The sequence below is a fragment of the Prionailurus bengalensis genome, chromosome E1, assembly GCF_016509475.1.
Source record: "Prionailurus bengalensis isolate Pbe53 chromosome E1, Fcat_Pben_1.1_paternal_pri, whole genome shotgun sequence".
NCBI classification, from domain to species: domain Eukaryota; kingdom Metazoa; phylum Chordata; class Mammalia; order Carnivora; family Felidae; genus Prionailurus; species Prionailurus bengalensis.
Window position 1 is genome coordinate 39,903,556 of NC_057347.1, and position 24,197 is coordinate 39,927,752.

The 24,197-nt window shown below is 45.8% G+C and overlaps 2 protein-coding genes across 2 annotated transcripts; both read right to left on the minus strand.

Annotated features, from left to right (window-relative positions):
- Positions 1-1,951: 1,951 nt before the first annotated feature.
- On the minus strand, positions 1,952-7,126 carry LOC122485566 (keratin, type I cuticular Ha3-I). The gene is made up of 7 exons (XM_043584448.1): positions 6,703-7,126; positions 5,425-5,507; positions 4,717-4,873; positions 3,316-3,477; positions 3,096-3,221; positions 2,751-2,971; positions 1,952-2,539 (listed from the first exon to the last, which is right to left on the minus strand). The coding sequence occupies exons 1-7, from the start codon at positions 7,048-7,050 to the stop codon at positions 2,422-2,424; spliced, it is 1,215 nt and encodes a 404-aa protein (XP_043440383.1). The 5' UTR covers positions 7,051-7,126; the 3' UTR covers positions 1,952-2,421.
- A 10,390-nt stretch (positions 7,127-17,516) lies between these two features.
- LOC122485568 (keratin, type I cuticular Ha3-II) lies at positions 17,517-24,062 on the minus strand. The gene is made up of 7 exons (XM_043584450.1): positions 23,631-24,062; positions 21,587-21,669; positions 20,453-20,609; positions 19,318-19,479; positions 19,098-19,223; positions 18,755-18,975; positions 17,517-17,991 (listed from the first exon to the last, which is right to left on the minus strand). The coding sequence occupies exons 1-7, from the start codon at positions 23,976-23,978 to the stop codon at positions 17,865-17,867; spliced, it is 1,224 nt and encodes a 407-aa protein (XP_043440385.1). The 5' UTR covers positions 23,979-24,062; the 3' UTR covers positions 17,517-17,864.
- Positions 24,063-24,197: the final 135 nt, after the last annotated feature.

Consider the following 24,197-nt stretch of genomic DNA (forward strand, 5'->3'; position numbering starts at 1 on the left):
CACAAAGGACAGGAAGAACCTGGGGCCAGAAGAGTCATGGGAGCTACAGTGAGTGGTGCCAAGCTCAAGTGAAGTCTCAGCTTTTCCATGCCTTTCAGGCCCTTTGGGGAAGCCTGGGGTCTTGACTGCAGTCTTACTGAGGGGCAGAACAACTGCCTGGGACCCGCAGCCCCCGTAGGGAAAGGAGACAGTTAGGGGGAAGAATGAAGCCCAGAGGCTCTCTGTGAATCTGGGACTCCAGTGGGGTGACTTATAGGCACTTGCTGTGTCCTGACAGCCCAGAACAACCTTGGGAGAGGGGGCCATGGTGCTTCAGACCCACGATTTCACACAAGGTGGATATCTTAGGTGAACTGATATGTCAAGAAAGGTATACATGTGTAAATGTCAGGCTGTTCTCTCACTTCAAAAAGGAAGAGTCTTTTTGATGGAAACAAAATGGTCTTAGTTTCAACTACTTAGTCACACATGAGGCATCCCAAAGAGTTTCCACCTACAACTTTAGGTGGGGTTGAAGTGACATCTCTGTCTATACAGAGCACAGGGGGTCTGGGAGGTTCAGGGCTCACTACTTGGTGGGTTTCACAATATTTCATCTTACACTCCTACCAGAAAAATGCTGAGCACACACCTATAATGTGTTTACTTATCCTTATATATTATTTTTATGGATTTTATCATATGTAAATATGCCACAAAATATTATGTGTGTTACAAAACTTACACTGTATGCTACTAATGAAAATTTTTTTCAAGTTTGTTTATTTTGGGGGGGAATGAGGGACAGAGAGAGGAAGAGAGACAATCCCAAGCAGGCTCCGCACTGTCAGCACAGAGCCCAATGTGGGGCTCAATCTCATGAACTGTGAAATTATGACCTGAGCTGAAATCAAGAGTTGGATTGAGCCACCCAGGCCCCCCTTAACAAAAACTTTTAAAGGAATATGTAATCTGTGATAAAACTTTTGCAATTATATTTGTTGTGATTATTAAATGGGTATAACATTTGCCCTCCCCAAAATACCATGATTTAATAATATGAAAAATAATATTAACATTAATAATACTTTGGTGGGGCACCTGGGTGGCTCAGTCAGTTGGGTGTCTGACTTTGGCTCACGTCATGATCTCACTGTTTTTGAGTTCGAGCCCCATGTCGGGCTCTGTGCTGATAGTTCAGAGCCTGGAGCCTGCTTTGGACTCTGGGTCTCCCTCTCTATCTGCCCTTCCCCACTTATGCTCTCTCTCTCAAAAATAAATAAACATTAAATAATAATAATAATAACAATACTTTGGTGAAAGGAATGTAATTAAATAACTCTTTTTTTTTTCAAGTAGGCTTCATGCCCAGTCATGGAGCCCAAAATGGGCTTAACCAACTGAGCCACCAAGTGCCTCTGAAAATAAGTCTTTTTATAACATTGTGGTTTGATAATCTATAATAAACTGACTTGATATTCTGAACCTAAGTACAATGTATTTCTGCATTTTTAAATAGTTATTATAAAATCCATAGGTATAAAAATCACCATAACTTGATTTGGATGGTTATAAAGAAAACCTCTCTAATACACAAAGATAGAAATAGAGAAGATAATTGTTGGCTGATTATATTTTCTCCAGTCTTTTTCTAGGTTCAGTATTTTCATGTTGCCAAGAGGTATGGGCTTCCTCTCGAGATTCACTTCCTCCTGATGATGTACCATTTCTGTGGAATTCCCTCTGAAGAGCTAGACAGAAAATGTTTGTAGATACCGTCATGTGGATTCACCAGTTTTTCCCCATCACCTTCTGCCCATACCCGAAATTCACATCAATAGGTGGGTGATGTCTGGAGACTTTTCCTTTGAAGGAAGTCACATGACCCCTTCATCTGATGAGAGAAAACCAGTCACTTTTTATTGATACAAGACACCCAACTGGTGAATGAATGAACAAAAAAGGTCAATTATTAGGTTTGTGCCAGAATAAGAGTTTATTAGGAAGTTAATAAGGGACCCGTACTATAGCATCTCCAAAGAGCAAAAGAGTGACAAGGAAGATTTTTTTCCAATTATGTTCAGTTTTGTAGCCTGCCCATCAGCTCCATCATTCTTTCATGTAATTATTTTGAAATCACATTTAGGTAAGTATTTGTTCAAGCATAACTTGTTACACGAGTGTGTCGTCGTGATAATAGATATTGCACGATTCTGTTGTAGATTTCTCTATGTGCTCAGAAGACGGAACGAACTGGTACAGACTTTGCCATCTAAAGGATCAAGCCAGGCAAATCAGTAGAAGGTAGAGTTGACGCTTAGAAGCTGGTGCTGGTAGAAATTTTTCCTTTGTCCAAATTGTGGTCACCATAGGAGATGCTTGCATGAAGTAGAGTTGACATGTGACTTTGAAACCCTTCTCCTCCTGCTGGCACCGGGGCTTCTAACGCACAAAGGTGTTGCAAGGCCCGCACCGAGCACGTTGGACACAAGGATTGGTGACGCAAGGCCCAATGGGTTTGTCACATGCATTGGTTGTGGCACATGGGTTGCAGGGGAGCCTAGAGAGAGAAGATCATGGGGGCAAATTAGAGGGAAATGAGCTGAAGACATAGGAAGATACTAAATGCACTCTGTGTAAGAATATAGCACTTCCTCACACTGCCTCCAACCAAAAGCTTGAAATTATAAATTTGTCTCCATCAGGATGATTTCTCATCCCCACGCAACCTCATGCACCCCCAAGGGAAATAGTACTAGCTTCCCACTCACTTGCAATCCTCGCTCTCCAGCAGGCCCCGGTACGTGTTGATCTCACACTCCAGCCGGGCCTTGACGTCCAGCAGCACCTGGTACTCCTGGTTCTGCCGCTCCAGGTCACAGCGGATCTCGGCCAGCTGGGACTCCACGTTGGTGATCATGCACTGCACCTGGCCCAGCTGGGAGCTGTAGCGCGCCTCGGTCTCCGTCAGCGTGTTCTCCAGGGAGTCCCTCTGTGTGGGGAACATACGGAATGTCACAGAGCCACTTCTCAGGGAGCGACTCCGTGGGATTCCAGAGAAGTCACGGGCTTCACCAGGTGAGGAGAGGGTGGGCAGCACCCCGAGCGACACCCACCAGGTTGTGCTGGGCCTGCAGCTCGATCTCCAGGGCGTTGACTGTGCGTCTCAGCTCGATGATCTCCGCCTGGCAGGACTGCAGCTGCTCCGCACTGGACACCACTTGCTTGTTCAGTTCCTCGGTCTGAAACAGCACAGGGGACGAGACAGGGTGAGACCCTGCCTCAAGGGCCGCGAGGGGCCGAGGGGCCCGGGCGGCCGCGTGCTGAGATGCCCACCTGGGTGGTGAACCATTCCTCCACGTCCCTGCGGTTGGTCTCCACCAGGGCCTCATATTGGCTCCTGGTCTCGTTGAGCACGCGGTTCAGGTCCACGGTGGGGGCCGCGTCCACCTCCACGTTGAGGCGGTCTCCGATCTGGCAGCGCAGGGTGTTGACTTCCTAAAAGAGGAAGGGGAAGATGGAAAGAATCACAAAGGGTTCTGGTGCTCTCTTCTAAGAGAGCAGGTCAGCTTGTGATCATTCTTCAGCTTTCAGCAGCTCTGTGCCACCAGATCCTCTCATAACTGGGTTCTGTAATCAGTACCTAATCCGTGTATTCCACTTGGCAAAGTATTTCACCCCTAGGACCACTTTCCACCCCCATATTCGGGCTACACCTCCTCATTTAGAGCAGCGATTCAGCCTCCAAGCTGAGATATGAGAGACCACCGTGTACACTGTGGACCCCAAGCACCCAGTTCAGTGTTTTTGCTCATACACCACACAGCCTCTTAGGTTTGATTCTTAACCATGGCTAATAAAAAGGATAGAGTCCTACTAAAGAGGAAATAAAGAGTGCTTACTTCAAAATCTCCCATCTGGGATGGAATAGACCTAACTGGTGGTTTGGTGATTCTATCAAGCTAGATTCTGCTGAAGGAAATAAGTATCCATTCATTTCCCTGCTATCTCTTCATAAAGCCAACATAACTTGGTACTTGGGCTTAGGTGGTTATCAAGCTTGAGTTGAGGGCCATCTCTACCACTTATTATATGGCTTCTAGAAGCTTCTAGGAGTCTCAAGCTTTCCATCTACAAAATGAGAACTACCTCTGGAGTTCTAAAACACTTAGCACAATGTTTGGCACACAATAAGCTCTTGATTACTATTAACCATCGCTATTTACATTGTTCTGGTATTTAAAGTTTGCACGAAATGTCTGTCTCCTTTATCACACAACTGACCAAGAAGTGACAGCATTTTGCTCAGCATTTTCTCCAGACAGCACTGACTAGCAGAGAAAGCTCTGGAGGAGAAGGAGGAGAGGTGGTTTTGTTTCCAGCTGAGTCCTCTCTGCTGGGTAGCCATCCTGGCCTCTGCAGGTGCTTAATGGGGAACTGGGATACAAGATCTCTGCATCCCCGCAGAGCGGAGGAGGCTGGGAGTGGAGGAAGCTGTGGGCACTGCCTGGTTGTTGGTCTTTCCTCATTACTGGGCTTGCCAACTTCCTTCACTCTCACCCCCGCCTCTGGCAGAAACATCCTACTCTCATATCACAGGTTTTCAATTGCTCATTCTCTACAAATCCTTTTGTTTGGAAGACAGATTCCTCAGCACGTAGAGCCTCTCCCACACCCCACAGCAGTTGGAAACAGGCTTTGGCGAGTTTCAGCCTGTTGCTCTTTGGGGAACCTCACCTGCTCGTGGTTCTGCTTGAGGGTCAGCAGCTCCTCCTTCAGGGACTCCACCTGGGCCTCCAGGTCAGACTTGCACAGGGTCAGCTCGTCCAGGATCCTGCGCAGGCCGTTGATGTCCGACTCCACCAGCTGCCGCAAGCCCAGCTCCGTCTCGTACCTGTGGTACAGGGGCATCAGGGACCCGCCAGACGGGAATAGGCCTGGCCCTGACTCTGGTTTCGTTCAGTCTGTCAGACAACTGGAAGTTTGGGGCTTATGGTTTCTATAGGCTTGTCTCTCATTCAGGTTTTTAACACTGAGCAGTAGCTCCTAGAGGAAAATGCTCTGGGAATCGGTTTTTGGTTTTGTTTTTTGTTTTTTGGGTTTTTTTTTGGATAAATAAAGAGCCAGTAGACTTAGGCAATAAAAGTTGATACACTGTGAAATTTCCGAAATTAATTCACCTCTCACATTCTCCTGATTGCATTCTGTGCAGAGCAGAGCAATGGCGGGAGACGGAGGGATGCCTGACTTCTCTCCTAGATTGGAGGGATGTCACCTTACAGAGAAGCTTGGAGGAGGGGTCTGCATCTAGAGATGAGAGCTCTGAGCTCTGCTGAGCAGTGGCTCTGTGGATCCTGGGGGAAACGTCTAGGGAAAAGCTTTGTCAGTGTTGAGGACCAGCTAAGGGGCAAGAGGAGAGAGGGGACACCCCACTCGTCCACTCACTTGGTCCTGAAGTCATCTGAGGCCAGCTTGGCATTGTCAATCTGCACCACCAGCCTGGCGTTCTCTGCCTTGCTGCACAAGATCTAGAAGACCCAAAACAATCTAGGATAAGCTTGGTTATTTCTAACCAACACCAATTCCTGCTGATGCACTCACATGGAAGGGACAGAATGAGAAATCACACTGGATCATATATAAGATTATTAAATGCTGTCCATGCACAATAGGTGCTCGGTAAATATTTGACAAATCAAATTTGAAAAAAGAATACTGGAATATGCGAGAAAAGTATCAGTAGCTAAGTAATCTTTTTCTTTCCTAGTAAACAATACTGAGAGTCTGATAATAATAATAACTAACATTTTTTTGAGATACATATAGACAGAGAGATAGCACGAGTCGGGGAGGGACAGAGAGAGGGGGACAGAGGATCTGAAGCAGGCTCAGTGCTGACAGCAGAGAGCCCTGTGTGAGGCTTGAACTCACAAGCCATGAGATCATGACCTGAGCCAAAGTCGGACACTCGACTGACTGAGCCACCTAGGTGCCCTTAACATTTACTTTTAAAAACCCATCATAAATCTGGCACTGTTCTAGGAACCGAAGATACAAAAATGAGTCAACACTGGATCCACCCTCAAGAAACGTCCAGTCGGCTGGGGAAAATGAATGCGTAACTGGCCACTGGAGGCACTGGGTCAGGGAAGCAGCCATGCCCTCCCAGCCATCCTGGCTGGCTTTGCACGATTTCCTCCTAGGAGGTTTCTACCCTTTCTGATTTTAGCTAACCATTTTATGCCCTCACTGAACACGGAACACCAGGAGAAGTCCAGAAGCATCCAGGTCAGGATAATAATTCGGGTAATTAAGTACCCAGAAGAGGACAGCAGCAAGAAGTCAGAGTAGTCAAAAGTCCAGATGAGGGAGAGAGAAAATGGTCCAATTCTTACAAAAGGTTCTGCTTCCTCAGCTTCCTTCTTGGGTTCGGTGCTTTTCTTTTACCTCAGGGTAATAAATCTGGAGCTTGGCAAATGCACAGAAGCATTTGGAGGCGGCTTTAATTACAGCTTATTTATGCAAAGTGCTGCTACCTTCACATAGACTTGCACTATGCAAATATTGAGGCCTAACAGTCCTGAGCCTCGTATAAAATGGGCCCTCAAGAAAACAAAATGGAAAAGCCGGACATCAACTGAGAACCTGTATTGTTTCTTAATCAGACCGCAGATTCCCTCCCTACCATTCCGGCTGGAGGCCATGTGGTGCCCACCCCCTCACCTTCTGCTGGAGCTCCTCGATGGTCCGGAAGTAGGACTGGTAGCTGGGGCACACGAAGGGCACCTGCTGCTGGCACCACTCCCGGATCCTGGTCTCCAGCTCCGCGTTCTCCCGCTCCAGCTGGCGCACCTTCTCCAGGTAGCTGGCCAGGCGGTCGTTCAGGAACTGCATGGTCTCCTTCTCGCTGCCATTGAAGGAGCCCTCGCAGAACCAGCCGCAGTTGCCCACGTTGGCGGGGATGTTGCAGGCCCCGGGCAGGGTACAGGTGTGGCAGCTGGGGGGCACGCAGGGCCGGGAGCAGCAGGTGGAGCGGCAGCTCAGGTTGGGAAGGCAGCAGTTGTAAGGCATGGTGCAGGAAGGAGGGAGCGAGACGCCCGGCTGAACACGGAGTTCAAGTTCTCCAAGCCACAGAGCTATGGGTCTCCTGCCCCTGGGGAGCATTTATACCCCTTCCACAGAGGGTGTGGACATGGAAGGCCTCCCTTTTTTTCTTACTCATTTGGTGATTGTCAAAAGCCCTTCCCCCCGGTTTGTTATGTTTCCTCAGAAGAGTCCCTCACCTCGTAAAAGACTTTACTTGGGCTTCTCGCTAAGTCAGGACTCCTCTGCCATGCTGTGCATCAATGAAGTATGAGCTTCATAGAGTGGCTTCAAAGAGCTGGGCTCATGAATGCCCTGGGCTTCATTAGTGGGGTGGGGCAGGTCCGGGGACACTATTGCGCTTTGCCTCCTGGCTTGATGGCCCGGACTCCTTGGAGAGCCCCCAGCTCTTCTTGCTAAGATGCGAAAGCACAGTTCTTGCCCGTGTATCTTTTGCCAGGTCAAATTTCCAAATGCCAAATGCCAAATGCCAAATTCATGGTTCTCAGAGAGGGGAGTAGATCCCTTCTGGAATACTTAAAATAGCCTGGCTCCCAGTGGCTCTGTTTCTTGATATGGCAGAAATTTCCATGATAATATAAATCAACCAAATAACAGTCACCAGGATAACAGTATGTCCGGGGCACTATAAGGAAGGGAAGGTTGGCCAGAGCTGCCAGAAGGAGCTCACACTTGTTGAGCACCTGTACAGGCTCACCTTGGTGCTAAGCCCTTTTCACAAACATGATCTTATTCATGCCTCACCATGACCCTACAAGGTACATGATATTATTCCCATTTTACAGGTGGGTAAATGGAGGCATAGAGGGTAGGAGGTAATGTGTTGTCAAGCCAGGATTCCAACACAGAGAACAGTGATCTCTGTTCATCACTCCATGCTGCTTAAATACAAATGAACTATCTCCTTCCCTAACTTTTTCAGACAGATAATTTCTTCCTCCTCTGTGAGGTCTCATCTCACTTTAAGCATGGCAGTGCACAACTTCTGTGCTCATCTATCTCTGTATCTGAGTTCCCTGAAGGCAGCAGCAGAGTCTAATTCTCTGAATCCTCATCTTTAAGTGCATGGTACTCAGTAGACACTCAATGGATGTGCGTTGAGTGGATGAGGAATGAATGTGGAATCATAATCTAAGGCAGGAGATGGTAAGTGATAAGTGAGAGATTGAGGAAATGGGCAAGAGGGCACTGCCAGGATGGGAAGTTCCCAGGAGCATATATGTGCTGGGGCGCAAGGCTTCTGAGAGGCAGAGGAGAAATATGGGCCCTGCAGGTGGAAGAATGGCGTGCACACACAGCGGGCAGGTGTGACACACACAGTCAATGAGACTAGTGGCTGGGAGGGAAGAGGTGTGTAGGGAGGTTGTAGAAAATAAAGCTGTATGGGGAGGTCGAGGCCATATGGTAGAAGTTCTCTATGGCAAAGCTAAAGAGCTTAGACTGTCCTGGAGGGAGATGTTTTAGGAAATATTTAGCAAACATTTATCTTTTTTAGCAAAATGAAGGTAAGGCTGGAGGCAGAGGGGCCAGCAAGGAGGCGACTGCAGTAATCCAGGCCAGCGGTGAGGTGGGGCTTCATTTAGGTGTCTGCAGAGGAAGCATAAAAGAAGAAATGGTGTTAAGAATCATTCTCAAAGAAGACATTTTTTTTTTAACCAGCAATCATTTAGAAAGGTGAGATGTGGGAGAGGATAAAGAATGAACCCAAAATTTGGCAAGCGAAATATTTGAGAAGAACACAGACTGTTTTGCTCATCAAGGATGAGCTAGCCCACTTCCTTTAGCAGACATTTAACTGAGCCCTTCAGGTGCCAGGAACTGAGCAGGCACGGTGAGCGAGAGAGGCAAGCCTACAATCTGGTGGAGGATGCACACCAGCTGGGTGCAGGATACATCTGTGACAGGGCAAGCCCCAGCGGCTCTAGGACGAGCAAGAGGACCTTACCAGGCGGAGTGGGGGGTCTAGTAAGGCTTTTTGGTGCAAGTGCACATTGTATTCAGGCATGCTTCCCATTTTTCACACAAAAGCTTATATAGGAAATGATCACACTTTGTGGCTCACTGGAGCAGTGACTGGGCTGCCTTGGCCAGCCACTCCAAGGATTCAGAGCATGAGTACCATGGACCCTCCAATCCATTCACCTCAGTAAGGTTAGGAGGTTCTGCAACAGAGGAACCGAGAGAAGCTCAGGAAGCACCATGTAAGTCAGGGAGTGATAGATGAGGGTAGAGGAGAAGTAAACTCTGTCCATCATCTCATGTTGTTTAGATATAAATGACCTAGCTCTTTCCCTAACTTCTGACAGATTATTTCTTCCTCCTCTGTGAGTTCTCGTCTCACCTTGAGCACATGGCATTGTCACGACCTACATTCTTCTCTCTCTCTCTCTCTCTCTCTCTCTCTACTTGAGTTCCCTGAAGGCATGGAAAGACTTTCATATGAAGGACCTTGTATACCTCCTTGAGGAGCTTAGGCTTCCTCAGGAGGTCAATAGGAAGCCATTGAAGGTTCTAAGGAGAGCAGTGATATAGTTTCATTCTTGATCAGCTATACTGGAAGGACTGGTGGAATCTATACAGGAAAATGTTCATCAGGTCCTTGGAGTAACAAAGCTAGAATTCATGGCAGGTATGAGCCTAGTGAAGATGTGAAAGCTGGAGAAATAAACCAAGAGAGAATGTACGAAGAGAAGAGCAACAAGGGCTTGAGGACCAAACTTTGGGGATTCCCCAACCTAAGAGCAGGAGGAGGAAAAAGAGTCATAAAGAAATGGGGAAATGGTTGGAGAAAATGAAGAGAGCCAGTTCATGGCATCAGAGAAGGTTAGGGAGGAGAGCTTCAAAGTGGAGGTGAAGGTCAAAAGTGTCAAGTGTGGCAAAGGGACCCTATAAGATCAGAATCATGGAAAGGGTCTTGGATACATTGGCCAACAAGTTGCCAGGACCTTTCCATGGTCACATGAGTGTGTTTACTGTAAACAGTACCTGTGTTCTTCAAGTACCTCCACACTGAACTTTAGGCAATCAAGATTTTAAATAACCCAGAGGTGAGATGTCCATTGTTTAAAGAAGTCCTGCCACAGTCCGTTTGTACACCTGATTATAAAGATTGTGAGCTTTGGTCTTACCAATACAAACTTTCTACAATAATTAGAGTGTGCTTTAAGTAGTTTAAAGGTGTCAAGCTTGTTTGGATTTGATGATTCATCATAGTTGATGATTTAGGAACATCTACCCAAGAAGCACAAGCAATCAGAAATGCTCATGAATATAACACAATTTCTGGGGTTTTTTTTCAAGGCATAAGACGAGACTTATTTGGTATCTTAAAGAGAAGCTATGAGGAAAGAATTCAGTTGTGTGCCTAGGTGAAGAGAAAGGCTCCTTACTGCTGTTCTAGCGGAAGACAGCAGAACTCAGGGACATGCTCACAGCAAGAGTCCACGATTCAGCTATAGCTGCAGATCCAAAACCAGGCTGCTTTGCATTTGGCTTTTCTGATCCTCCCTTCCACTTCCTAATGTAAATCCCAAAAGCCAAAATTGTCAGAGAGGGAGAAAATCTTGGAAAAAGACTGAGATCAGAGATCATCATGATCATCTTCTCCAAGCCTCTCATTCTATAAATGAGGGAACTGAGGCTCAGAATGGAGAAATGGCTTACTTAGGATCATATAATTAGAAGCCAAATCTGCTAATCCCCATGGATTCCCAGCCCCCATCAGCAGACTGCAGAAATGTTGAATAATTTCACAACCAATATGATCAGTCAACTACTTAGGGGCAGATATCAAAGACAATAAAAAAAAAACAGAAAAAACACACTTGTTACCCATAGATATGCCATGTTGAAGAAGAATAAAGGGTGAATATGGAAATGATACAACTCAGTGATATTAAGGTTCCTTATTGCCATCCTGATTTCAATCATTATTTCTAAATTGATGATACAATTTTGTTTCAATAGTTTGGAACAACTTAGATATAATTATATCCCATTGGTTGAAACAACTTAGAACCACAAATAGTGACCCTACTAAAGAGCAGTATAGTTACCCAAAATAACACACAGTCATAACAAAATTAATGTACATGATTTTAACAATGGGGACAACTGAGAGATAAAAAGAACCACACTATAATGATGACACTGGATGCTTTTAAATGGTAGGGTTATGAATGCTTCCCCCGCCCTTCTCTGTACTTTTTTGTTCTCTCCAAATTTTTTGAAAACATACCTATTCCTCCTACACAAGCAAAAGGAATAAAATTTACACGAAAAAATCCAAAAGGAAATTCTTGTAAGTGTTCTAAAGAAGTAAAGAGTCGTAAAAAGACCCAAGTAAGTCTCCTATTCCAATATAATCACTAAATTACACTTGAGTTTGTTGTTCCGGAAATAAAAGTTTTGTCACAATTTTCACTGTCACCCTTGTGATAACTGCTGACTTTGCCAATTCTGAAGGGGAGCTATTAGGAAGTGAGGAAAGGACACCAAGCTTCCTATGGGATCAAACAATCTGTAGTTCAAAAGTGACTGAGGTGTGGGTATGAGCTTCAGGCAAAGAGAATGCCAAAAGAACAACCCCTGGAAAAATGTTCTGCCAATTTACTGCCAGTCCATAGTCCAAGATCATGCATTAGAATCACCTCACACTGAGCCACACTCTAAGAATGGACTTCCCACACAAATAAAGGATTGTGAAATTTCTCTTCTGGAAATCATGTCTGAGTCAGATAAAGCCTAGAATCTTAGAATGTTGGAGCCACCAAGGGCTCAAGTGGTCATCTCACCCAACTATGTTACAAATGGGAAAACGTTAACCCCAAAGAGGAAGTGATTTGCTTAAGGTCACACAGAGAGTTTGTGAAGAGGCTAGGTTGAAAAACAGTGAATTAGAAATGAGGGACAAGGGACAAGACCTTCAGTCTATATGAGAGAGTTGGAGCTCAGACAACAGGAAAAACCCATATCTCTCAAGGGACTGTACCCTTAGTGAAAACGTGATCTAGAAAAAGAAAAAGAAAAAGAAAAAGAAAAAGAAAAAGAAAAAGAAAAAGAGAAAGAAAAAAGTATGCTCATTGTCACAGAAAGATTTTTTTAAAAAGCTGAACTTTTATTTGGTCTCTAAATTTAAAACATTATGTAAAAGAAGCCAGTCCAAAAACACCACAGATTTTACGATTCTATCCACATGCAATGCCTAAGCTAGGCGACCCTATAGACACCATCGTGGTTGCCTAATTTGAGGTGGGGTGTCCTAGGGAATGACTTCTGGGTAGTGGGTACACGGTATCTATTTGAGGTGATGAAATGTTCTAAAATTGTAATAATGGCTATACAACTCTATGACTACAATGAAAAGCACTGAATTGTAAACTTCATACAGGGGAATTTTGTGGCATATGAATTATATTTTACATAATATGAATTATACTTCAATAAAGCTATCTTTTAAAAAGGAACTCAGACGTGGAAAATCGAATAAGACAGAAGTAATACACAAACAACACAATGGCTGAGAATGTTCCACTGGTTCTGAAAAGCATGAATCAATTCAAGAAGCACATCAATCCTAATTAGGAAAACAAAACCAGACCCACCCCTAGACAAACTATAGTGAAGCCACACAACACTTCAAGACCAAGAAGCAATCTTAGAAACAAAGAGAGGGGGAAGTAAATAAAAGGATTACCAACATGGAACCACACTTAGATGGGTAATATGCTTTTTAGCATCAGCAACAAAATGCGAAAGACAATGGTATGATAATCTTGAAAAGACCGGAGGAAAATAGCCACCCTTCTGGAACTCTACACTGAACTACACCATCGTTCAGGAGGGACCACTAAGAAGAGACATTTTCAGACAGCAACTGGGAGAACTTATCACAGGTACTGTAGGAACTACCAAAGAATGCATTTCAGAAAACAAGAAATTAAAACCAGAAAGGAGGAAGAAAGTGAAAAAAGGATTGGAAGCAAACAACCCAGTAAACATACAGGAAAATCTAAAAATAATAGTAACAATGACCAAATTCTTTTTTTTAACGTTTTTTTTTTATTTATTTTTGGGACAGAGAGAGACAGAGCATGAACGGGGGAGGGGCAGAGAGAGAGGGAGACACAGAATCGGAAACAGGCTCCAGGCTCTGAGCCATCAGCCCAGAGCCTGACGCGGGGCTCGAACTCACGGACCGCGAGATCGTGACCTGGCTGAAGTCGGACGCTTAACCGACTGCGCCACCCAGGAGCCCCATGACCAAATTTTTGAGTGCAAAAACAAGGCAGAACTAGGGGCATCCGGCTGGCTCAGTCGGTTAAGCGTCCGACTTCAGCTCAGGTCATGATCTCACAGTTCGTGAGTCCAAGCCCCTCATTGGGCTCTGGGCTGACAGCTCGGAGCCTGGAGCCTGCTTCATATTCTGTGTCTCCCTCTCTCTCTGTCCCTCCCCCGCTCACGCTCTGTCTCTCTCTCTGTCTCAAAAATAAACAAACATTAAAAAAAATTTTTTTTTAAGGCAGAACTTAAAAAATAAAGAACATAAATCAAAACTTCTTTGCACCTTGTTTCATATGCAAGAAGAGAGAGATTAGTTAAAATTAGCACTATGTCTGCACATTTAAAAATTAATAAGCATCAACAAAGAAAACAAGATCAAGCTGATAGATCTCAGGAAAGGGGAAAACAATAAGCTAAGAAAGAAATCACAATTGATAGCAAGCACAAAATAAGATTTTAAAAATAAATCCAAGTGTGTCAGTAGTAAAATTCAATGCAATAGACTAAACCCTATTTTTCTGTCAGACGTTCAGTGCCCTGACCACCCTACCTGAAAGGCTTCTTCCCCCATCCTTCTCTGTCCCCTTGACACTGTCCCCAGTGTCTTAGTCCATCCAGGCTGCTATTGCAGGTTACCAAAGACTGGGCAGCTTATAAACAATAGAAATCTATCTGTCACAGTCGAGAGGCTGGGAAGCCCAAGATCAAGGCTCCTGCACACTCAGTGTTCAGTGAGGGCCCGCTTCCTGGTTCATAGACAGCAGTATTCTCATAGCAGGAGAGGTGAGGGAGCCCTCTGGGGTCTCTGTTTATAAGGGCTCCAACCCCATTCATGAGGCTCTATCCTCAGGACTAATCAGCTCCTAAAGGCCCCCACTTCCCAATACTGTCACAATGGGAGCTAGGATTTCAACATGAGGATTTGGGGGGCACAGTCTACAGCACCCAGCTTTGTTTTGCTTCTTAGCACTTACCACTTGACATAGTCATGTTTGTCTGAACGTAAGTTCCTTGAGAGCAGGTCTTAGTTTCTTTCACTCCCCTGTCCTGACACCCAGGACAGTTTTAGGTCATCGTGGGCATTCCATGATCATTGAGTTGAATTTATTGAGTTGATAAGAAACCCAAACGGCCAATCAAAAGATTCTTTAAAGGTTTAATTTCACTAAGAATAAGAAAACTACAAGCTATAACAACACGATGCCATCATACCCACATTTATTGGCAGTATTTGTATCTGTTGGCACTGCACAAATTTGCGAGTGAAAACAGATTGCTGGGTGTACAATTTGATGCTTTTATATACATACACATACATTGTGGAAGGATCACCACAATCCAGCTAAACGACGTATTCATCACCTCTACTGGGTCACCTTCGGGTGTGTGTGTGTTTGGGGGGTTGCAGGTGCACGCATGCATGCTGGGAAGATTTAATTTAGGATTTTTCTTCTTAGAAAATTCCCCAAAATACAATACAGTATTATTAACTATCATCACCACACTGTACATTAGAGCTCTAAGACGTACTCATCCCGTATAACTGAAACTTTGTACACTTTGACCAACAGCTCTCCATTTCCATCACACCCCTGGTCCCTGGCAACCACCTTTCTACTCTCTGTTTTTATGAGTTCAGCTTCTTTAGATTTCACATGTAAGAGAGAGAATGCATAAATGAATGCAACATTGTGTGTCAGCTATACTCAAATAGACAAAGGGTTTTTTTTATTTTTTTTTAAATGTTAACAAAAAATAGGCCATGCAGTATTTGACTTTCTATGTCTGGCTTATTTCACTTAGCATAATGTCCTCCAAGTTTATCCACTTTGAACACAAATGACAAGATTGCCTTCTTTTTTCCCCTTCTATTGTGTGTGTGTGTGTGTGTGTGTGTATAATCTGTATATATATTACAGTTATCTGTGTCTACAGACATTTGTTTCCGCTTATGGCTTTTGTGAGCAATGCTGTGTTGAACATGGGGGTGCGGTTATCGCTTTGAGACAGTGATTTCATTTCCTTTGGATGTATACCCAAACGTTTTTACCAAGTTGTAAAACAAAACAAAGAAAAAATAAACAAAACAAAACAGATTGCTGGGCCCTACCCCCGGAGTTTTGGAGTTAGTAAGTCTGGGGTAGGACTGAAGAATTTGCATTTCTGACAGCTTCCCAGGTTCCCAGGACCACACTTTGAGAACCACGGCTCTGGAGAACGACTCACACAGGTACATAAAGAGAGATGTTGACAAGGATGTTCTTGCAACACTGTTTCTAATGATTAAAGAAAGGAAGAAACACCCTAACTGTCCTTTAGCAGTGGAATAAGTAAATAAAAACATGATCTGTTTCATTATGAAATACTACAAAGAAGTTAAAATAAATTATAAGAATAATGTGTATTAACACAGATAAATCTCAGACACGTAATGTTGAATGGGGAAAATTGATGGCAAGCTTTATACCACTTGTATTTTCTAATTTAAACTGCTAATTCACACACACACACACACACACACACACACACACACACTGTACATGGATACCCTACGTATAATTTTTAGAAGTGTTTAAATTGGAGAATAATATATCACCAAATTTAGAATGGAATTTACCTCCAGGGGGACAGAGGGAGAGAAGAATGGGTAACGGATCAGTTCGAGGTCGACTTGTAACCTTTTTTTCCCAAAAACTAAACCAAACAAACAAAACACACACATAGCAATGGTGTAAATACAGCACAAGGTTACATCTATCAAATCTTGGTTGTGGATTTATAGGTGTCTTATTGTTTTTTTTTTGTATTTTCAGATGTTTGAAATACTTCATAATTAGCAATTTAAAATAAGAAATAGCAGCAGTGCCTTGTTTCACCAGGTGGCAAGACACAGCTCACCGGCAGGGGACTTCAGCGCATGTGTCTTGCCCCACATATGAGGTGAGTAGCACTGAAACCCACCCAGACAGCTCAGAAATCAATCTGGCTTTGTCCTGGGACAGAGTGATTTCCTTGAACTCCTTTCTCTTCTTCACCAAAGAAATCACTGTGGCAGAGACCAAGATTCAGGACAGCCTCCCCCAGACCTAGTCCTCCCATTGACAGCCTTGACTAACATAGAGACAACGTTTTGTTTGATGCTTTACACACTGAGCGGTAAGAGAAAGTGTATTTACTGCGCTGAAACATTGGAGCTCTCACTCGCAAGGCAGAGGACTGGGTGTCTGGGAGGCACCTGTCCCTGATAAAGGCAGCTGCTGGTACCCATGGGTGAGTGGTGGTCCCAGCACATACGGAGAACTGATTGCATAGAGTGCAGAAGTGTATTCATAGCACACATGCAGGTGGCTTCTGGGAAGGAAGGATGAGAGGCTGAAGTACACCAGCTGGATCTGGGACATTCTGAGCACAGCGTGGAGGGTCACTCTGTCATTGTCCAGGGCCACGCCTGAGGTCTGGATAAGGGAGCTCCAGCAGCACCAGTGAAATCAACGACACCGGAGCAGACACTAAGGAAGCTAAGTGTGTTAAGACAAGAGTTTATGACCAACACTGGAGCAGCCATCATCCTAGCAGCAGGACATAGTGTCAGCTGCATCTCAAGGAGAGATTACATAACTAGCACGTTAGCCCAAGATGGGACAGTTGGCTTGCATGGACTCAGCACGCACAACTGTGGGAACCATCAACCGTGGCCGGACATCAGGAGGCACCAGCAGGAGCAGGGCACCAGCATAACTGTCATTTCTGGGCTCCTTACTGGGTGCAGAAGAAAATGAGTTGTGTAGTTCCTGGTACTTGCTCAGTGTCCAATAAATGTTAGCTCCTGTCCTTCTTCTTGCAGGCACTTAGAAAAGAAAAAGGGGAACTTTCTAGAAATGTTAACCACTGTGCATTATTGAGTCAGCTCCCATAGTGAATATACACCATATTCAGATGAATCCTGTTGACTTAGTGGTCCTACTGGTTTCCAGCTGGCCCAAGCGGACGCTGGGCTCACTGCACCTAATGAATGTTAATTAATGGTGATGAAGCCCTTTGGGGAGAGGATTAATGACACAGTCCTCCTGTGCTTTCAAGTGGTTTTATAAGAAGCACGTACACATAGAGTGAACACTTTGGAAAGAATGAATACAAATGAGAACCATCACTGCTTTGCAAGAGGAAAGTTTATTAGATTTACAAAGGGATTCGGGGAACTGCAAGGAAGGTCAAAGCAACAGAGAGAACCACAACACACGTCGTACGACACCTTCACAGCCCAGACCTGGCAGACCATCAGGTCACAGCATAACTACAAGAGAGCAGCCTTGAATGATGAGGGTCAGGTGGGCTGGGCTTAGTGCCGGGCCACACCTGGGTGCTTGCTCTCCTTCCAGATCGTGATTTATAGGGATGCCTGGGGCTGGCTCCTGTGGCTGATGCTCGTCAGAGAAGCAGGGCTGGGCAATCGATGGCCCCTCTGTCTTCATGCAATCCTCTTGCTGGCCCCTGGATATCTAGCACCCAAAGGTGTTGCAGGGCCCACAGCGGGAGCGTGGGCCACACGGGGCGCAGGGATTGGTGACGCAGGGCCCGATGGGCTTGTCACACGCATTGGTCGTGGCGCAGGGGTTGCAGGGAAGCCTGGGAGACAGAATTAATAGCTCATCAGCATGAGAGGGATCATTTTTAAAAAGGAGGGAGGTCAACCCAAGGAGACAGAAAAAGCAGAAGCCATTCTCTGACATCTTAGGAAGCCAAGCCTTGTTCAGACTGTTCTTCTACAAAGCTCTGAGACAGTGTCAGGGAAGAGCAAAGAAGACTGAGGGTGGGATTCCAGCCCTCATTCTATAACCCTGGAGCTATGGGGAAGTCCCTTCACCCCTCTGAGCCTCAGTCTCCCTGCCTGTAAGATGGGATTGGTAATACCTACCACACAGAATGTGTTCATGAAAACACTGTGTCATGCTCATATGTGAGTTGGCTATACTGTCCCCACTCCGCCTGCCTCGGATGATTCCAACAAGGATCAATGAAATAGTGGATTTGAAAGTATGGTTTAAATCTGAAAGGGCTGCTCAAATACATGTGATGGTTGTTGAGTTTTGTTTTCCCTTTTGCTGTGACAGGCCAGCCGTGAAGGTAGAAGGCTTTATTTACCCATCAGCCTCCAAAAGCTCACCAGCTGGAGAAACAGTCAAGTCTCCTGAGTATCTTTTGGAAAAGAAAATACCTTTCGGCCAGGCAATGACAACAAAAAATTCCCTCTACGGTACACTATTGTAACAGAAACCTCTGATCTCTACAGACATGCTGGCCTCTGAAACTTAACCCAAAAATTCTCTGTTTTGTCCTTGAGTGGAACCATACATGTGCCTTGCAGGGATGATGTCTGCTGGCCACTCACTTGCAATCCTCGCTCTCCAGCAGGCCCCGGTACGTGTTGATCTCGCACTCCAGCCGGGCCTTGACGTCCAGCAGCACCTGGTACTCCTGGTTCTGCCGCTCCAGGTCACAGCGGATCTCGGCCAGCTGGGACTCCACGTTGGTGATCATGCACTGCACCTGGCCCAGCTGGGAGCTGTAGCGCGCCTCGGTCTCCGTCAGCGTGTTCTCCAGGGAGTCCCTCTGTGAGGGGAACATACGGAATGTCACAGAGCCGCTTCTCGGGGCATCGCCATGGGACTCCAGAGAAGTCACAGGCTTCACCAGGTGAGGAGAGGGTGGGCAGCACCCCGAGCGACACCCACCAGGTTGTGCTGGGCCTGCAGCTCGATCTCCAGGGCGTTGACCGTGCGTCTCAGCTCGATGATCTCCGCCTGGCAGGACTGCAGCTGCTCCGCACTGGACACCACTTGCTTGTTCAGCTCCTCGGTCTGAAACAGCACAGGGGACGAGACAGGGTGAGACCCTGCCTCAAGGGCCGCGAGGGGCCGAGGGGCCCGGGCGGCCGCGTGCTGAGATGCCCACCTGGGTGGTGAACCATTCCTCCACGTCCCTGCGGTTGGTCTCCACCAGGGCCTCATATTGGCTCCTGGTCTCGTTGAGCACGCGGTTCAGGTCCACGGTGGGGGCCGCGTCCACCTCCACGTTGAGGCGGTCTCCGATCTGGCAGCGCAGGGTGTTGACTTCCTGAAGGAGAAGGGAGAGGAATGAACTCAGGAAAAAAAGTCTGTCAATAAACTCTCTTTGAGCAAGTTCAATATGATGGGAAGAAGATTGCAATGAATTTAGGAAATATGAGTTGAGGCCCAGCTGATGTAGAACCAGCTGAGTTACTTCTGTGTGATACAGGCCTCTTACCTGAGTGTCTTCTCATCTGCATGATGAGGCTGCTTGAAAAAGTGATTGCTAATATTTCTTCCCAATCCAGGATTCAATCATTTCTGATTTTCCCTTTGCTCAGTGATAAGCCTGGTATGGTAACTGGTTTATAATTATTGCTACATCAATACAGAGAAACCAGGCATAACTCCTCCCATTTATTTCCTGGTCTTCTGCCATTATATAGTGTATACATAGTTTCCTCTTCCACGTTAGCCAACTTGACAATACATTATATTTTTAAAACTCTAATGTTTGATACATGCATCTGACATCCTCTATTACATTCAACCATGAGGTCTCAATCAACCATTATTTCATCTCTCTCATTTTTCCCATTCATCCACCCACCCACCCACGCACCCATCCATCCATCCACCCCCCCATCCATCCACCCATCCATCCATCCACCCACTGGGTTCTAGTATCTAGGTGACCTATAACGTGAGGGAGTTTGCTGTCTTCTTCCAGTCTTAGTCCTTCATTTGTCACCTTCAAAAGCTAATAGAACTTGTCAAACAGTAGAAAGTACTTTAAATATCTTTGTGTGGACTTTTGGCCGTATATCTGGCTCCAAGGGAAAAAAGGTCAGCTGACCACATTCTTTTAGGTAAAAGAGGTAAGCTTATGAGCCAGTCCCTGAAAATTCCCCCAAGAGGGTTTTGAGCAAGCAGCAAACTGTTGTGTTAGTTCTGAGGCGCTTAGTAAAGACCGACCTTATCCTGCTCGGGGGAGGTATGGAGTGCTCCATTTGGGATGATGGGGGCTGGGACTCCCTCACCTGCTCATGGTTCTGCTTGAGGCTCAGCAGCTCCTCCTTCAGGGACTCCACCTGGGCCTCCAGATCGGACTTGCACAGAGTCAGCTCATCCAGGATCCTGCGCAGGCCGTTGATGTCTGACTCCACCAGCTGCCGCAAGCCCATCTCCGTCTCATACCTGCACACATGCAAAAAGGTCAAAGGGAGTAAAAAAAAAAAAAAAAAAAAAAAAAAAAAGACTTTTTTCCAGGGCTTTACTTGGCTGGCCCAGTCGAATTAATTACATTTTGCAAGTTTTTGAATTTCTAGAAAGTTTTTTGGAAGGGAAAAACATGCTACCATGCTGAATGAAAAAAAGACTTATTTCTTCCCTGAGACCCACAGGGAAGGGATTGGTTGGGGGCCTATGTACAGTCTTAATCTGATATTAACTGCATTTGTTCTAAGAACCCCCATGTACAGGCTGCTATGGATTAGGCCTTGTCTTCTTGTCTCTTTCAGTGAGTTGGTGAACTTCATAAGCCTGTTATATAGATTGTCTTACCATCCTTTCCAACCACCTTGAAAGCAAACTGATGTAATGAAAGCATTGAATTAGAAATCAGAACCATGGATAGATTCCTTAATGTCTCTGAGCCTGGACTTCTTCATCTATACAATGGAAACCAAACTAACACTTCACAGGTTGGTCCAAAGATGTAGAAATGGCATAATAATTACAATTACATTGTAAGCTATAAAGTCCCTTAAACATGCAAAGGATTCTTATGATTGTAAAGATCACACCTAGAAAAAAGTCATTCGCTGAAATGGATTTTGCTGCCTATTTTTGTGATTTAGTAACTTTTTTCTGACGGGCTGATAGTGGTGAACCTACACTAAGAAACAGGTGTGAAATTCACTTTTAACCTGGGCCCACATATTAAGCTGAAAAAGAGAATGAGTGGGTGGTTTCTTGCACTCCTTAAAAGGAGGCTTAAAATGCAACATTCTTGCATTCAGTGAGGAAACTGACATTTAACCTGGCGAACCCAATGCAAGAATCCTCCCAGTGTCACCCCAGACATCTGCTTGCTCGCACCCAGGACAGAGTTCATCAGGTCATAAGTCAGCCTGTGTGTTACTAGAGTGCTCTGATCCTCAGAAAAACCTTACTTGGTTCTGAAGTCATCCGCAGCCAGTTTGGCATTATCGATCTGCACCACCAGCCTGGCGTTCTCAGACTTGCTGCACAGGATCTGGGGACAGGATTCATTATGAAATGAGTTATACTGAGAAGGAACGCCTGTGCCTTAAAGTGAAAAGCTTTTTTTTTTTTTTTTCCAAGCACACATTCTTTCCAAATAGCTTTCAGTCTTTTCAGATTTTCAGTTTGGGAATAAAAGGAAGATGAACCAATTAATAGCACTGTTCATTTCAAAACTAAAACAGTCAGGGGGAAATGTGCCCTTAGTCATTAATTCTTCCTCTCCTTGGTCTGCCTCTGGCTTCTTGCAGGAATTGACCAGACTGGGTAATGAGCCTCACTTAGGGTGACCTGTGTCCCAGTTTGCTTAGAAATAGGGGGTTCTTGGGGCGCCTGGGTGGCTCAGTGGGTTAGGTGTCTGTCTTCGGGTCAGGTCATGATCTCGCAGTTCGTGAGTTCGAGCCCCATGTCAGGCTCTGCGCTGATGCCTTGGAGCCTGGAGCCTGCTTAGGATTCTGTGTCTCCCTTTCTCTCTGCCCCTCCCCTGCTCATGCTCTGTCTCTGTCTCTAAAAAATAAATAAGTGTTAAAAAAAAAAAGAAAGAAACAAAGAAATAGGGGGCTCTTGGAAGGCTAAGCCCAGAAGAATCCCAGCCAAACCAGGACAGGGTGGTTTTCCTACCCTTACACCCCTTTACTCCAGCCCTGCTGACCTCTTTCCACTCCCCTTCACATTACCCTTTTCCATGCTTTTGTACAAAGCTCTCTCTATCTGGAATGCCCTGGGATGTCCTTGCCCACCCAGCAAGACCCCTTGAATGACCCACATTCCCCCTCCACCCCGCCCCCAGCTCCCACAGGGGGTCACATCCCCCGTGCATGCCCACAGTACTTTGCACGTAGCCAGTTACACTTCTCACCATGTGTTTCCATGTCTGTCTCCCCTAGTAGACTGCGAGCTCCTGAAGGAAAGAGACTAGACTATCTTACTCTGAACTTTATCCCCCACTCAAGCACTGTGCCTTGTGTTCAGTAAATATGGGCAAATGAATACATGATCTTCAAATTGCATGGCCCCTTTTCTGGCATTCACTTTTGCCAGCACTACTGAGCAGTGACCAGTCAATCTCCTTGGAGAATCAAAGGCTTGTCCAACTGGATATAAACTATTCATCCATCAAAGCCTACTCAGATATTCCTCTTGTGGGAAGCCCTCCCTGACCTACAGCATGTATTGTCTCTCTCTCTCTATGCTGACTCTATACTTATTCCCACTTCTGCTCCTGCATTTCTGACCCTGAATTCTCACATGCATGCTTGCTCTAGTGGATGGTACAGGGCCTGTGTATATTAGTGAGGCTAATGGGGTCAACAGCTCTTTTGCTTTGCTATGGACGTAGTCTCTTGCTACAGCTTTGAAAGGCTTTAAATATTTGAGGATCTACTCAGGAAATTCCTAGCTGAACTAATTCAGGTGCATGCTTTTTTAAGCCTACAGGCTTATAGGCCTAAAAACAAGACCAGGATATCATAATAGAACTAAAAAATCAGATGCTCTGGTTTTAGGTAAGAAACATCTTACCTGTCTGATGCCTTATCCTACCCCAGTCTGCATCCTTCCTATAGAGCTTCCCAAACAGATTTCCTAAGATGTCCTACCTAAGCCAATGAAGTCAATGTCTTTATTGGTGTAGCTTTGAACAGCCTTAGATCCATTAAGAAGTTGGTGCGTTAAATTTAAATAAATAGTTAACCTGGGGCGCCTGGGTGGCTCAGCTGGTTGAGCTTCCGACTTGGGCTCAGGTCATGATCTCACGGCTTGTGAGTTCGAGCCCCGCGTCGGGCTCTGTGCTGACAGCTCAGAGCCTGGAGCCTGCTTCAGATTCTGTGTCTCCCTCTCTCTCTGCCCCTCCCTGCTCACACTCTGTATCTCTGTCTCTCTCACACAAATAAAAACACATTCAAAAAAATTAAACAGTTAACTAAGTCGGCAGTGTGGTGCCCACCCCCTCACCTTCTGCTGGAGCTCCTCGATGGTCCGGAAGTAGGACTGGTAGCTGGGGCACACGAAGGGCACCTGCTGCTGGCACCACTCCCGGATCCTGGTCTCCAGCTCCGCGTTCTCCCGCTCCAGCTGGCGCACCTTCTCCAGGTAGCTGGCCAGGCGGTCATTCAGGAACTGCATGGTCTCCTTCTCGCTGCCATTGAAGGAGCCCTCGCAGAACCAGCCGCAGTTGCCCACGTTGGCGGGGATGTTGCAGGCCCCGGGCAGGGTACAGGTGTGGCAGCTGGGGGGCACGCAGGGCCGGGAGCAGCAGGTGGAGCGGCAGCTCAGGTTGGGAAGGCAGAAGTTGTAAGGCATGGTGCTGGAGGGCTTTTCAGCAGAGCTCTGAAGGTCAGTTCCAAAGGCTGATTCCTCTCTCTGGTGTAAGCCCTGGTCCTGTCCAGAGCTTTATATTCTGTCAGCAGTGGGTGTGGTGACCACATGCAGCATTACCCACCTTTTACCCTATTTACCCATTTTTCCACTTGTTATTTAGCCACCTCACATGAGTCCTTCACCTCATAAAACGTTTTACTC